This window comes from Chiloscyllium plagiosum, unplaced genomic scaffold, assembly GCF_037043375.1.
Source record: "Chiloscyllium plagiosum isolate Xiang-an unplaced genomic scaffold, Cpla_swu_hap1 HiC_scaffold_46, whole genome shotgun sequence".
Classification (NCBI taxonomy): domain Eukaryota; kingdom Metazoa; phylum Chordata; class Chondrichthyes; order Orectolobiformes; family Hemiscylliidae; genus Chiloscyllium; species Chiloscyllium plagiosum.
In genome coordinates, this window is record NW_028270184.1 from 6,331,777 (window position 1) to 6,348,652 (window position 16,876).

The window sequence follows — 16,876 nt, forward strand, 5'->3', positions numbered from 1 at the left end:
GTACTGTCGCTTTCCTTTTCACTTTACCTTACTCACTTTTTGCTTTATCTTTTCTAGCATAACCAAAATATCTGTGAAAATATAAATAAAACTCAAGCTTCCACACTCAACTACAACGTAGCTCAGAAATAAATTCTAGCTGTGGCAATTCCCAAGCTAATAAAGAGAGACACAGACAATGCATGAGAAATGAGCTTTGATTGCATCAGGAACGACGAGTTGCTGTTGACAAATTTCTTTAAATTATGGTCCTCAGTGCGAGCTCAACAAAATGTCATGTTATTAATACATTGAGAAATGAAATCCTCCCGATATGAGATGCTGTTAGATGCAATAAGTTGATAATCAACAGGTTTTCAATTTCACTTCAATCAAAACATGCAGGAAATACTTGCCATATGTGCTGAGAAATGGAGGTGCGGATTCACAGCCAAGGTTTCCCACAAAATGGGTTCAGAGTTCGGGCAGGATTAGATGTGGATCACAGTCCAGGAACTTTCTTACCAAAGGAACCTCTAATGGTTCACATTGTGGGTTAGATTCTCAGTAAATGTCAGTGATTATATTTTAACAATGAAGAGATTGAGGTAAAAAGAAAGCAATGAGCATGCAAGACGTATAAACTAGAACAAAATGAATAGCAGCAGAGCTGGAGGAACTCTGTCTCAGTCTTTAGATATGGCATATCCTTACAAAAAGTAGATGCTTATTCTATTCTACACAACAAAATGATTTAATGGGAATAGTTTTGATCCCTATTCAGATAGCTCTTTTGTGACGTGCAGTGTGCCAAAGAACAGCAATTTCTGTAAATGAATGATGCACTGTAAACTATACTCCCATGGTACCATATCAAGACTGACTATCCATAGGACACTGAATAAAAATTGTAATGAAGAAATATGATATACTAGCTTCTAATCCTTGCCATGTCACCCTCAGCTACATTAGAATATAGACCAGATCTTAAGTGTAAGAGAAAGCTCCTATTATGCAGAAACAACTTTATTTTATAAATTTTCCCTTTTGCTTTACTAAGTGATCCACTTAGTAAAAGTTATTTGTTATTACTATTTCAGACTGTATATGACTTTTACATTACAGTTATTAATACTCATTTCTATCTTATTTGGATTGATGGCCTGAGGGATGCATTCAGCCCTCTCTCATCTGGTGGAAATCACTGCATCCAATCAGACAAATTGGAAACTTCCTGAAGCCACAGATATTCCTCCTGCAAACAAGAGAACACAGAATACTATCATTATTGTAGAAATCAGTACACATACTAAAATTACCATAAAACATTTCATATTTTGATTCCCCGAAGACGACACAGAAACAGCAGTTGGTGCCAGATCTGTTGTTTGTTTTAAATCTGAGATAAATTTTTGTTAAGCACAGGTATTAAGGGAAATGGACAAAAGACAAGTATATGGAGTTAGGTCACATATCAGCCAGGATCTCATTAAATTTCAGAAAAGGCTCGAGGGACTGAATGGCCTACTTTTGTTTCTATGCTTCAATGTGGAATAAAGTTAACTCATGCTCATTCTATTTGTTTGCAAACCACGTCTCACCAATCAAATAATTCTTACTACGATTTTATGATTATTTTAGTGAATCTGTTACTTGATGGTAGAAAGCATTTGGATTCAGATAATTTAATAAGGTGCCTAAATGGGTAATGGGATCTTTGCTGAATGTTCAGTTATTATGCTATACATAAAAACTGCAAGCTTTGCCAATTAAATTCCAGCAACAGTCTTTCTTTCGTTTCTTCCATAGCTCCACTCAAAGTGACTCTAAGCTTATCTTGTCCATGAAACCCACCTCCTATTCCATTGAACCTATTCTCAATATACAGCTGTTCACCTGACTTCCCCATCTCTTTGCTGATAAATATTATAAATGTTTCTCACTTTTCAGCCGTGCTTCCTCTTTCTTTAAATCATTGTCATAACCCATCCCCTCAAAAAATTCCTCAATTGCATCAAGTTTGAAAATGACCATTCCAATTCTAACGTCCCTTTTCCTGTCCAAAGTCCTTGAATATTATTGTGACCTCTCAAATCTGTTTCATCCTTGAGGAATGCAGGACTCTTATGATGTGGGTGTAATGTCTCTACTGCTGGGCCAGGAGACACACGTTCAGTCCCCCGTTCCAGTTTTGAACAGTTTGATTAGAAAATATTTAGCCTGAGAAACTCAGAGCTCTTGTGGTAGTGTCCCAACCTCTGGGCCAAGAGTCTCAAATTCAGTCCCACCTGTTCAGAAGTATGTGATGACATCTCTAAATAGGTTGATTAGAAAATATCTACTCTAAGGAACTCCTGCAACTATGTCCTGGGACTGAGACAACTGGTCTTGTACTCGGTATGACTCCAATCTGCGAAGAGTGTGCCTCCTGATTCCCATTGGCTCCAGTTTTGCCAGGGTTCCTTGAAGTCATTCTTAGTCAAATATTGCCTGATGTCAAAGACAATCATTTTTACCTTGCCTCTGAAATTTAGCTCTTTAGTCCATATTTGAACTAAGACTGTAATGAAGAAAACAGGTGAGTGGCCATTGTGAAATCCAATGAGCATCATTGAACAGGTTATTGCCGAGCAAGTGCTGCTTGACAGCACTGTCAACAACATCGTCCATCACTTTGATGATTGAGAGTTGTTTGATCGGGTGACAAGTGACCAGGTTAGATTTGTCCTACTGATCAGGACATACCTAAGTAGTTTTTCACATTGTTGAGTAGATGCCAGTGTTATGTTGCACTAGAAAAGCTTGACTAGGGACATGGCTAATTCTGGCACACAAGTCTTCAGTACGATTGCTGGAACAATGTCGGGGTGTTTGCAGTTTCCAGTGTCTTCAGTCATTTCTTGAAATCACTGAAGAATTTAACTTGTGATGTTGGGACCTCAGGAGGTGGCTGAGGTGGAGTTTCAACTTTTAAGGTATTACTTAAAATCGACCTCTTTGAGAAAGCTTTTAGTCATTTGACCTAACATCTCAACATCACACTCTGATTTATAACGCTTACATGAAGTGCCTTGGGATTTTTTATTTAAAAGGCATATATAATTTGTTGCTGTTGTTGGCAACTTTGTGCCTAGAGTTGACGGTTACAGGTTGATTTTTTTTTTTATTTAAAAAGGTGCACAACACCACTGTAGCTATTTGTTGTCTATTTCTAGATGCCTCAAGAAAATATTAGACCTTCATAATAACTATTGTTACAATTAGTCATTTTAGAGGTCAATAAGACATCGTGAGCACCTTACATGTATAGTACATATAATGACAGTTGGAATGACAGATTTCTTTCTCTGCAGATTATTAATGAACTTACTTTGCTTTTATAACAAACTGAAAAACTTCATTGCCATCTTTTCTGATGTTGACCCACAATGATCAGATTTGTCTGATTAAACTTCACAACACATTGTGATGGATTCTGAACTCAACCTTTGGGTTCCTATGTCTTTTAGCATAAATATAGTGATGGTTTCCATATTTACCAAGGGCTTACTTGAGCAAAAGATATGAATTGTCATGAAAATAAACTAGGATCCAAATGCTGGATACAAACACAAACCTTAATATCAGTTGTTTTTCCAATGATCGTTTGCTCAGTGCTCATTGTACTGCACTGTACCCCGAAGGAGCCAATCGTCTCAGATGTTAATCTTATTGGGAATGATGCTGAGACCTGCATATCTGTTTTCAGCAAGGAGACATGACTTGTGTTAAGATTTTCCATCCTTGGATATTTATATTCTTTTTCCACTGTGTTTTTGAAAGGGCTGCTATGGAAATTTGGATAGGTCTTCATTCCACATGCATCCAGCTGCCTTTTCTTTGCACCTATTCCTTGTTCAATGCTGTTGGAACCAGAGTCTGTTTCTACTGTCAATTTTGGAGATTCAACAACCCAAAGCGCACTGTCCAAACCTGACAATGTGAATGATAGATCTGCAAAATACAATATTACATAAAATTTAAAAAGTTGCATTCCAGTAATGCCGTCTCAAATCTTCCACTAAACATTTAAAAGGGCATCAGTTAAAGTCCTTATTTATGCTTATCTATGTAATCTACGGAGTTTAACATTACTGAAAAGGTCAGAAAACAAATCTCTAGAATTTAATTCCTTTTCAACTCTCCACTGTTCATCCTTCATTTGTAGGAATGATCTGACTCTGACATTCCACACAGTATAGTGGATTGTAAGGGTCTTGTTTTGTGTAAATGAAGTGGTCATGGAATCAAAGCGTAAAACTGGTATGGCACCAATTGCAATCCTGTTTACACTAGTACCTTACTTATGTGGAAATCAGGCAGTGAAGTTTTGGGTGAGCCAACATTTATGAGAGGCAAATAATAGCAGGTTGACAAGAAAACATTGGAAGAGTTAAGAATGGTGGCAGGAAAAACATGGCTGAGGGTTTCAGCAACAGATAAACAGAAACAGGGATGGAACCAGGTTATATTACAGAGGGGGAAAATGTGGTCTTAGCGATGTTCATGATATAGCATTAGAAAAGAAATTCAACTCAGAGTCAAATAAAGCGCAAAATTCGAATTTTGCCAGAGACAGTGGTTAGAGAGGCGGAAATATTGTTGTTGCGAGAATGGAGTTTGTGTTGGAGGCCAAAGACATGGTTAATTGAAGGATATTTTGATTCATTCAATGCTGGATATCTGACAATAAGAAAGCAATAAAGTGATCAGAAAGCTGGATGTCACCAGCGTACATTTAGAGGTTGACATGTTTTCAGGCGATTTCATTAAATGGCAGCAAATAATGAGAGCTGGGAGCATGTCAAACATTGGGGACTTTAGAGATACTGGTGTAGGGGTAGAAATCAGAGGCCACTGAAGAAGAGATGGGGAACAGGACACAGAAAAAAGAACTGCAAGCCTTTCATATTATATTAAATCTATTTAGACAATGTATTAGTTAGGCCATATAATTAAGTTCATACATAACAGCAATATGACCTGAGCTCACTGAGAGACACAGAGATGAAGAGACCCAAGAAACATAAGGCAGTAGTGAGGTCTAAAACAGAGAGATTAGGACTACAGTATTTAGAAACAAAAGTCATTGGCACATAATTGATCAGATATTTTGTTCTAAATGAACCTATACCTGATTCAGAACCATCAAGCTCCGTATGGATTTTCTGGGATTTGTCTGCATCATACAGACTGTCTTGACTGGTCTCTGGGGCAGCTGAATCAGTGCTAGATAGCACCCGGTCACCATTTCCTGAATGAATCTTAAGTCAAAACACAATCAACTTTAAGTCTGTGCAGTTAAATTCGTTTGGAATCAATCACAATATCAACCTTAATGGCCCAACATAATGAGTGCCCCAAATACATTTTATTGAATCATCTAACTGTGAAGATTAAATGACATTTTGAGATAATGTTACAGAAACTGTTGCCTTTCTCAGGATCATGCATTTTTTTCATACTCCGATAATACATAAATTATTAAAGAATGTCACTTTTGAGTAGTACAAACAGACCATAGTAAGATCATGAAATATCCAGGAAGCAAATTATATTAAATCGAGTCTTCTGAATCGCTCAGACATAATCAATTCTCAATTTATGTAAGAACATACTCGTTTCATGTCACAGACTCTGCTCAGGAGAAATCTATTCTGGATAATATTCTGTAGAGTATTCTGAAGTGACGTCTTAATTTCTTGTGTGTTTGAGACCTGGAAAGTCAATAATAAATATCTTTTAAATTAAGTTACATCTGTAATAATTTAGGCTTTCAAGTAATGAAAATAAATGATGGAAACAAGTAGTGCAATGGAGCAGCATGTGAGAACTGCAATAGTTGCAGCATCTCGCTGATGCCCAACCAAAATCTTCTAACTCAATAAAAATTACAGAATATTAAGTAATAGAATAGAAACAGCTTATTTGTTCCATCAGGATTGTGTCAAAATTATTATTTTTTGTCTAGTACTATAGAGAAACACCTTATCTTGCCAAACCATGAGACACAGCACAATGAAGAAACTGAATGATGCTTTGACGCTTACATATTTGGTAAGGTGCTATTTATGTTTGTCTCAGTGCCATCGTTGCTGCTTAAAGTAGTGCATGCTATTTGCCAACCACAGTGCACCCCATGCATACCTTCAGGAGCTGTAGCGACTTGATTCTAAAATCACGATTTGTACTGCTTGACAATACACTGTGAATTGCATCACAGATGACAGTGGTTGCAGTCTGCATCTTCCTCTGATCCTATAGACAAAGAAGTTAAATAGCCACTCATTCACAGCAATTATAAAGTGTTCCTCCTCTCAAATTAGTAAAATCAAATAGAATGTTAAACATGCAAGAAACTTTCGTAAGAATGCTATCTTTTGGGATTGTCAGGAGATAAAGGTAAGGTTGTAAATGGTACTCATTCTTAGCTTGGCTGATGACATTTAGAATCATCCACATGATGTAAGACTAGAATCATTATCAGGCCAGATCAGACAGAAGTTCATATATGTCATTGAGGACATTAGTGAATTTGTTGGGTTTTTATAACAATCTAGGAACTGTCACAAAGTTATTTTACTAATATTAGCCCTTGAACAAGCAGATTTATTCAATTAATGTTAAAGAGGGGCAAATACATATCCAGAGTGGATCAGGTATTTGTAACAAATTCTTCTTTTTCCTTTTCTCTTCTCCAAAACACTCCTGAGTCTCACTAGGTCTAAGTTGTCCTTTCATACCTATGATGTATTATGTACATGACAAGCTAGACAGTAAATTTTGAAAGGCTAGCTATTCTGAGATAACTCCTAAAAGATTGGAATCCAGTTTTAGTGCATTTTCTCTCTTTTAAGTCCACCTTTACAAAGCTTGCTTGATACCTCCTCAGGTGTAACATTCCATGATCTTTCACTCAAGACAGCTGCTGAATTTACATCCATTGCTATTTCAGTCTTTGTTTAAAAGAACACATATGGTAATTAAAAGTTTACCATCTCCATACATATGATCCATGGTCAAGATACCCTATAATGTAATATTGACAGAATACATTACAAGGAAATACCAGATGAAATCTAAAATCTATATTTATTGTAAAGCATCATGTAATTATGTTATCAGTTCATCATTGCCAAAAACTAATCGAAGTTCCTATATCTTTTGAGTTCGCTTCTGATACCTTTCTGTAATGTAAGCATTCATCCAAGACTTGATGGAGCACAGGTTGGACTGATTTCCTCACAACATCTTTATTATAATGAAGAATCTGGTCCAGATGTTCAACAATCATTTTCTGTCCCGCTGTCCACAAAAAAACATTAGAAGTTCCCACCAAAAACAAATCTTTTGAAGACATAAGTTTTATCATCATTTTGCCAGTGGCAATCCAAATAGCAAACAATTGGACATACTGATTGCAAAACCAAGACCAAGCGTTTCACCAACAATAGCACTTATGTTTTCTTAAAAGTTTTAAATATGGAAGACATAATTAACTTCACAGTAGTGATAGAAAGGAAAGTCAGAGTAAAAGATGGCTTTGTCACCGTAATTATTTGTGTCTTTTTTTTAAATGGGTCAATAATGTAAATACACCTGATAATAAAAGCTTGTTGACCAGGCTTTGTGAAAATACCTATTACATCCAACAGCTCAAAGTGGAAGTCATCCCAGTATTGAATGAAAAGGAAAAGAAGCAGCATCTGTTCTTGGGCTCTACCAGATTCAAACCAGTCATCTTCCAGGATTGATTGAAGTTTGTAATTGATATCTGGACAAGCTAATCCTGTGATAAATACAAATATGTACAGTGTAACTGGCTCTTAAAAGTTATTTTCAGATTTCTTTCCCCTGTCTGGCAGATGTTTACTTTTATGGAGGTGCACACCAATGAAGTCACTAGTCCTTTAGTATCACTGAAATGGCCATTTTCTTGCATGATCTTGTGATTATCGATGCATATTTAACCATACAGTGCATCGTATTTGAGGTAGACCCAATCCTCACCAAGCAGACACATGCAACATAAATTACTGCATAGTGATTCAGAGAGGGAACCTTAGTTGAATGTTCTGTTCCATTAATCAAAGTTATTGAGAGTTCTATCCTGTAGCTAAGCATGGCACATCTAGAATGTTTGTCCAGTGACCAATCAACAAGATGTTTAGTTCAGGCTTTCCTGCAACAGTGCACAACTAAGTTAAATAAAACAAGTAAACACACAAACATTCAGAACAGGACCCAAAGTAAAACACCTCCTGAGTTGATTGAGAGCAGGTGTTTATCATTGAACTTTGTGGACTCTCTTGTGGTGTAGTGGTACAATCTCTACCCCTGGACTGAGAGACCCAGGTTCAAGTCAGTTTCACTGCTGCCTCACGGCGCCAGGGACCTGGGTTCGATTCCCACCTTGGGCAACTGTCTGTGTGGAGTTTGCACATTCTCCTTGTGTCTGCATGGGGTTTCCTCCGGGTGCTCCAGTTTCCTCCCACAGTCCAAAGATGTGCAGGTTAGGGTGGATTGGCCGTGCTGAACTCCCCATAATGTTAGGTGCATTAGTCAGGGGCAAGTGTAAGGGAATGGGTCTGTGTGGGTTACTCTTTGGAGGGTCGGTGTGGACTTGTTGGGCCGAAGGGCCTGTTTCTGTATGAGGGTAAGTGGAGTTGAAATGCCCATCAGCCATGATTGAATGGCAGAGTGGACTCGATGGGCTGAATGGCCTTACTTCCACTCCTATGTCTTATGGTCTTAAGTCCCGCCTGCTCCAAAAGTATGCAATAACATCTCTGAATAGATTATTTCAAAAAAATAGGTTAAATAAAACTTCTGTGACCACTTGGTCAGACTGAAGGAGCAGCATCGGTGAAGGTGTCAACCATTTCAAGTGTCTCTGACAGGACCAGATAGAGGTCACATGCAAACTTCAGAAAGAATGGCAGCCTGGTGCAGGAGTGTGGTGGCAGCCAGCGGTCAGACCATATGGAGGCCCCTGTGCTGGTCTGATGCAGACTGCCTTTGGAGAGAGACTGTGATGTTGCCTAAGATGGCAATGCAATGTAGTGACTTTTAAACCTTTCACTGTTTTCATTTGAGTACGTGATCATAAAATTCCAATCCAAATATCAATCCAACCTGCTCATCAAATACATCCTTCGTTATCTACGCCAGGGTGTTCCAGATCTAGCATTGGACTATTTTGTTACTTTAGGACCTACAATTTCAGAATGGAAGGAAGTCACACTAAGGAAGCTAAGAAAACAGGAGTACTTCTGTAGTGGTTGTAAAGAGTCATTGAGTATGAGATCCTCAGTTGAGGCTGTTAACCTGGGCCGATCAGGGAACCCTGTCTGACAGATATAAACAGGAGGTTTGGAGAGTCTCCTCACTCTAGGGACTGGGTCTGAGCTAACTGATCAGAGCCCATGTATATTGCATGTGTAAATAAAGGGTAATTTGGTAATGGTACACTGGCCTCTGTTCAGTTATTTCAACTTCCCTTATCTAAACATCTGTTTTGCTGTCACTATTGTCTACATATTAAGTTGCATTACAGGTAGACAAGATGGTTAAGAAGGCATTTAGTATGCTTGCCTTCATTGCGAAGACCACTGAGTATAGGGAATTGGGGCATCATGTTGAGGCTGTACAGGACACTTTTGCAGTACTGTGTATAGTTCTGGTTGCCTCTACTACAGGAAGGATATTATTAAATTGGAGAGGGTTCAGAAAAGATTTAGCTGAATGGTGGGTTTACTAAAATCATGAGGGATAAGATAAGATGGGGGAGTTCAAAACTAGGGGGCATATTTTTAAGGTGAGAGAAGATTTAAAAGGGACTGGAGGGGCAACTTTTTCACATAGAGGATGGTTTGAGTGTGGAATGAAATGGCAGAGGATCTGGTAGATGCAGGTACCATTACAACATTTAGAAGATATTTGGATAGATACATGAATAGGAAAGGTTTAGAGAGTTATGGGCCAAATGCAAGCAAGTGGGACAACTTTTAGTTTGCGAAATGTGGCTGGCATGGATGAGCTATACCAAAGGATATGTTTTCATGATGTATGACTCCATAACTCTAATTAAGAAACAAGCTTACAGGGCCCTCTTGTGGTATAGCAGTAGTGTCCCTACCACTGGACTGATATGCCTGGGTTCAAATCTTAGAGATGTGTAATAACAACTTTGAACAGATTGATTAGAAAAATAGGCTAAATTTAAAAAATTCTAAAAGCATTTTAAAAATGGGCTTAAATGCCACAGGTAATTTGCTGGTGGGGATAAAAAGCCATTTGGTTGCCAGTGACAATGGCTCTAGATATTAAAAAAAATTAAGAGGTAGGCCTGCTAGAGGTGTGCTATAACAAATCTGAAAAGATTGATTAAATGCATTTACACTTATGAATGTTTCTAGGAGTACTAGTGGTCTAGTGGTAGTGTCCCTGTTTCTGAACGAGGAGGTCTGGGTTCAAGTTCTACCTGCTCCAGAGGTGTGTAATAATATCTTTGAACAGGTTGATTATAAAATATAAATAGGTAGGGTCTTGTTCGGCAGGAAAATCCCAGCATTGTTGGGAGCTGCCCTTCCTGTTCCAGTGGCCACTGGTATTGGAGGAGGAATCAGACGAAAATCATGGACAAGTCCAAGAACCACACCAACCACATCTAGTCTAGCAAGTGGGCCAGAACAAGGATCAAAAAAAATCAGTGTTATCAATTTGAACACCTGAAAGGGGTTGATCCCAAATTCCTGAGGAACATCTGGGGCAGCACAGTGACTCAGTGGTTAGCACTGTTGCCTCACAGCGCTAGGTTCAATTCCAGTTTGCACATTCTCCCAGTGTCTGCGCGAGTTTCTTCCCACAGTTCAAAGATGTACAGGTTAGGTGGATTAACCATGCTAAATTGTCCGTTGTGTCCATGGACATGCAGGCTAATTGGATTAGCCATGGGAATGCAGGGTTACAAGGACAGGGTAGAGGGATGAGATGCTCTTCAGAGGGTTGGTGTGGACTTGAAGGGCTTCCACACCAGGGATTCTTTGAAAAAGGACAACAACAAAGGAGCTGGCAAGGTTGAACACTAAAATCAAATCAATTTCTACAAGAAGCACCAACAGTCTTGATGATTTAACATCTGTTCTTGAGGATGGCATCCCTGTGGTATATTGCATTTAAACTGTGTATTTTAAATAAAATTCAAGATGCAGAAAAAGGAGAGGTAGGCTCTTCCCCAGCGGGGAAGGTGGCTACAGTGGTGTTATCTTCTGGGCAGGGAAAGGATTCAGAAAGGAAAGATGGTGTACTGCAAGGATCTGTTTTGGGGCAACTGCTGTTTGTCATTTTCATGAATGACCTGGATGAGGATGTAGAAGGATGGGTTAGTAAATTTGCGGATGACACTAAGGTAGGTGGAGTTGTGCATAATGCTGAATGATGTTGCAGGTTGCAGACGGACATAGATGAGCTGCAGAGCTGGGCTGAAAGGTGGCAAATAGAGTTTAATTTGGAAAAGCGTGAGATGATTCACTTTGGAAGGAGCAACAGGAATAAAGAGTACTCGATTAATGATAAGGTTCTTGATAGGATAGATGAGCAGAGAGATCTTGGTGTCCATGTACATAGATCGCTGTAAGCTGCCACCCAGGTTGATAGGGTTGTTAAGAAGGGCTACGGTGTGTTAGCTTTTATTGGTAATGCGACTGAGTTTCAGAGCCAAGAAGTCATGTAGCAGCTGTACAAAACTCTGGGGAGGCTGCACTTGGAGTATTGTGTACAGTTCTGGTCACTGTATTATAGGAAGGACATGGAAGTGTTGGAAAGGGTTCAGAGGAGATTTACTAGAATGTCACCTAGTATGGAGGGAAGGTCTTATGAGGAAAGATTGAGGGACTTGAGGCTGTTTTTGTTAGAAGGTTGAGAGGTGACTTAATTGAGACATATAAGATAATCAGAGGGTTAGATAGGATGGACAGTGACTGCCTTTTTCCTCAGATGGTGATGGTAAGCACGAAGGGACAAAGCTTTAAATAGAGGGTGATAGATTTAGGACAGATGTCAGAGGTAGTTTCTTTACTCAGAGAGTAGTAGACTTGCCAACTTTAAGGGCATTTAAATGGTCATTGATAAATATATGGATAAAAATGGAATAGTGTAGGGTAGATTTTGTGGGCGGCACGGTGGCACAGTGGTTAGCACTGCTGCCTCGCAACGCCAGAGACCCGAGTTCAATTCCCGACTCAGGCGACTGACTGTGTGGAGTTTGCACGTTCTCCCCGTGTCTGCGTGGGTTTCCTCCGGGTGCTCCGGTTTCCTCCCACAGTCCAAAGATGTGCAGGTTAGGTGATTTGGCCATACTAAATTGCCCGTAGTGTTAGGTAAGGGGTAAATGTAGGGGTATGGGTGGGTTTCGCTTCGGCGGGTCGGTGTGGACTTGTTGGGCCGAAGGGCCTGTTTCCACACTGTAATCTAATCTAATCTAATCTAATATAGATGGGTTTCAGTTTGGTTTCATAGGTGGGCACAACATTGAGGGCCAAAGGGCCTGTACTGCACTGTAATGTTCTATGGCAATTGATGTTTGTGCTAAACTATGGATTTACAATAAAACTTTAAATCGCTGGAAGTCTTTTGCTGCCTAATTCAAGTTATGAATATAGTCTTTAAAACACTTTCCACATCCACCTTATCAAGACCATTCAGAACCTTATACACCTCAATCAAGTTACTTCTCACTCTCCTGATCTCCAGTGGAAACAAGCCCAGCATATACAATCAATCTTCATATAACAATTCACTTATTTTAGAAATTAATCTCGCAAACCTCCCTTGAACCACGTCCAATGTATTTACATTCTTCCTTAAAGGAAGAGATCAGAACTATACACAGTATTTGAGATGAACTAGAAAGACCCTTATGAAAAGGGGTAAATAAACTCGAAACATTAACTCTGTTTTCTCTTCACAGATGCTGACATAACGGTTGCTTTTCTCCAGCAACTTGTTTTTGGTTTGTTTCAGATAACTAGTATTTGTATTTGAGATGTAGTTTTGCCTATGTCCTGTACTGCTGAAGCATAATATCCTTACTTTTATGTTCAAGTCTTCTTCCAATAAAGTATACTATTCCTTGAGCTTTCTTAAGCGCAAGCTGTACCAGCATACTAACGTTTTGCTGCTCACGCACTAGAATACCCAAATTCCTAGCGTTTTGGAATTCTGCAGTTGTTCTCCATTTAAGCAGAACTTTCTCTCCTTTTTTTAATCTTCCTACTAAAGAAATTTTTTCACATTATACTTCAACTGCCAATTTTTTGCCTAATCACAATCCATATACAGAGGAACCTCGATTATCTGAACAACAGGGGCAGGAGTAATTTGTTCAGATAATTGAAAGTTTGGGTAACGGAATGCCAGATAACACAGTTTAGCCAAGCATTGGGACCTTGCGATCTGGGATAATCCAAAATTCGGATAATCGAGGTTATTCTGTATACCCACCTGCAACTTTCTTATACCTTCTTCACAACATACTTTCCAAGCTATTTTGGCATTCTTTGAATTTAGCTCCAATGCTTTCACTCACCTCATCTAAGTCATTGATGTGAATTATAAAAGGTTGTGGTCCAACGCAAATCTCTGTGGAACCTCACTGATCACACCTAGATACAGACTCTGTACATTCTATTTTCTGATAGCCAGCCAATATTCTAATCATTATAAAATATGTTGTTATCCCTTACATCATGAACTTTTATTTTCTACAATAACATCTGTGGCATCTTATGAAATGCTTTCTGGAAATTCAAGTGCAGTAAGTACAGGCTCCATGTGCATGTTACTCCTTCAAATAAATTGGTTAAACATGATTTTCTTTGACAAAACCTTGAGCAAGTCTATAGCTCCTTGAAAATAGCAACAAAAGTGGATAAGGTAGTAAAGAAAGCATATGGCATGCTTGGCTACTTCAGTGGTTTACCAGGATGTTGCCTAGATTGTAGTGTACTAGCTATAAGGAGAGGTTGACACCCTTGGATTGTTTTCACAAGAGCATTGGAGGCTAAGGGGCAACATGATAGAAGTATATAAACTTATGAGCAGCATGAATAGGGTGGATAGCGGAGGGTTTTTTTCCCCAGGATGGAAACCTAGGGGGCATAGGTTTAAGGTGAGAGGGGGAAAGTTTAAAACAGATGTGCAAGGGAAGTTTTTATAGACACTGGGTGGTAGGTGCCTGGACCACACTGCCAGGGGAGGTGATAGAAGCAGATACAATAGCAATGTTTAAGAGGCATTTATACAAACACATGAGCAGGTAGGGAAATAGAGAGATACGGACCATGTACAGGCAAAGAGGATTAGTTTAGAATTGCATCATGACTGGCTCAAAGGGCCTGTTCCTGTGCTGCACTGGTCTGTGCTATAAAGCTACAACAGATTGACTAAACTGTTTTACTACTGTAACGTATCAAAAGTTAAGTGATAATTTTAATTATTCACAATGTCTCCTAGTGGGTTTTACTCAGCATTAATTGCAAAAATTCAGCAAAGACGGAGAAAAATTACACCCTACAATTATACCTGAGAGGAACTATAAATGCTCAGTGTAATGTATTTTACATGGTCCATGCCTTCTGTTTATAATTTCACAGTTTTTTTTTAGAAAAGCTCCCTCATTATTAACGAGTTCACTAGCTGAATTACACAAATCAGGCAGATTTCTAATCTGTGTTGTCAGATGATTTGAGCCAAGGCAATGATAGAGATGCTACAGTCTGGGGAAAGGAGAAAGATCTCCCATATTCCTGGCCCTAATAAATCCCTGCCGGAAGAGAAGACACAAATAATGGCTGCAAATAGGATCATTGTATTTAGGATACAATTGTAGGAGTTAAATAAAACATCTCACTGTAAACTGAAAATATAATGAATAGCCAGTTGGGAAAGCATTGCATATTCCTGGAGCCTTATCCGAGATTGGGGAAACCACCTCAGGGGAGAGTAGAGGAGAAATTGTTGGTAAGAAGGGCAAAGAAAATAATTAAGTGGACAAATACAATACACATTTGTATTGTCAGGAAGCTATTTACAGCTAACTAAATGAATCTATAAATTCTGTTTTATTCATGATAAGGGTTCTCTGAACAGCTTTATCTTTGTCATATTAGAGTTTATCTTTATGTCCCACAGTTTTGCTAACCCAGGGAAAATGAAAAGATTTTGTACCTATATTATCCACTTTGTCAGTTTGTAAGGGAAAATTACTGCAGCTCAAATAAAGACATTCCGCTGAATGTGCACAGCTCATATAAACAATATTTTAGCCACCCTAAGGCAATTAGGGATAGACAATAAACTCCAGCTTAGCCAGCAATGTCCAGTGCTCATGAGCAAATAAAAACCCTTAGAATATCGCCTTTTGATAAACAAATAAAAAACTTTCCTTCTGTGGTCCTTTCATCTGTATTTTGAGTCAGACGTTGACCATATTGCTTCCAATTTGCTAGATGAGATGGATCCATCATGAATGACAAAGAATTTGTGTTGTTTTTGAATAATATTGGCAAGTCAGCTGGTCCATATATAAATATATGTGTTAAGTCAAGGAGGGCTGTTTTGCAGGTATTATTGACCTGAAAGCGATTTGCTAGTTCCAAAATGATATCCTGGAGGTTAAAGTCCTTTCCACCTCTACTCCTTGATCTAATAGGTAAATTGCAAACATGCTCCTCCACCTGCTGGTTTGAAGACAGGGACCACCCAAAATCTGGTGATGGCCATTCTGCCACCTACCTTCTTGCCTGTAATCTTTTTGAAATTTTATTCGTGGGGGGGTGGGGGGGGTGCGGGCGGGACAGAGAAAATATTGCCCGCAATTCCTTGATGCTCTTAAGAGGTTAATTAATGTCCTTTTATGAGTCTCCCTCCACTGTCACCAGTCTTTCATCTTTTTGGAGCGGGGAGCCCCACCACATGTGGGAAGTCTACCAAATTTAGTTTCATGAGCTGGTGTCAGATCAGCTAGTGGTAGTGGCGGTAGTTGCGTGCTGGGGTTTCAGTCAGGACTTTCAGCATCATTCATGACAAAGTAACCCTGTTAATTGGCAAGTTATTCACTACATTACCATTTGTTCTTTATTGCCACCATATTGTACATGGTACACATTACAGATATAAGATTCAATCACGGCAGCAACTCACCAAACCTTCTTCCCAAAGATTACCTTGGAGGACAAGGGCAGCAAATGTATGTGAGTTTTAAAGGTCATGGGTTTGGGAGGAAATGTTGGAAAAGCTTTGACAAGTTGTTGCCAAGATTACTGGCTGTACCTGTAAGTACCTGACTGAGTCACACATAGCCTGTCTTGAAAACATGCATCCCTCCATTATCGCTTGGTAAGTAGTTTGGAACTTCCTACCAATCAGCACCTGAATTATAGTGATTCAATACATCAATTCACTACCATATTCTTAGGCCATTTAGGGTTGGGCAATAACTGTTGTGTTCCCAGCAACAGGAACATTCCATGAACTAACAGCATCATGTCCAATATATTATCCATTTGCGTGCCTTTGCAATTCAATGTGTGTCGTTAAAAATAATATTTTCATGAAGCCTCAAAAGGAAGGCGCAGTTCAAGGGCTAGGATGTCAAACCTATTCAAACAAAGCAATTCTCTGGGTACTAATTAGGGAAAAATGAAAGCTAATTTGCATTATGACAGTGCTAGGATCACGCTTACTCATATCCACCACGATAGCTATCCTCATATAGCACACGATGGAAGCATGTCACAAGATGTGCAAATTCCAGCAAGAAACTTATCTTCCATTTACATCCACATGTTATATACAC

At 39.0% G+C, this 16,876-nt stretch overlaps 1 protein-coding gene across 1 annotated transcript; it reads right to left on the reverse strand.

Annotated features, from left to right (window-relative positions):
* Positions 1 to 1,030: 1,030 nt before the first annotated feature.
* top6bl (TOP6B like initiator of meiotic double strand breaks) lies at positions 1,031 to 16,791 on the reverse strand. Its single transcript, XM_043683048.2, has 8 exons — positions 16,764 to 16,791; positions 7,658 to 7,807; positions 7,202 to 7,323; positions 6,166 to 6,276; positions 5,637 to 5,735; positions 5,153 to 5,282; positions 3,596 to 3,972; positions 1,031 to 1,234 (listed from the first exon to the last, which is right to left on the reverse strand). The coding sequence occupies exons 1-8, from the start codon at positions 16,789 to 16,791 to the stop codon at positions 1,181 to 1,183; spliced, it is 1,071 nt and encodes a 356-aa protein (XP_043538983.2). The 3' UTR covers positions 1,031 to 1,180.
* Positions 16,792 to 16,876: the final 85 nt, after the last annotated feature.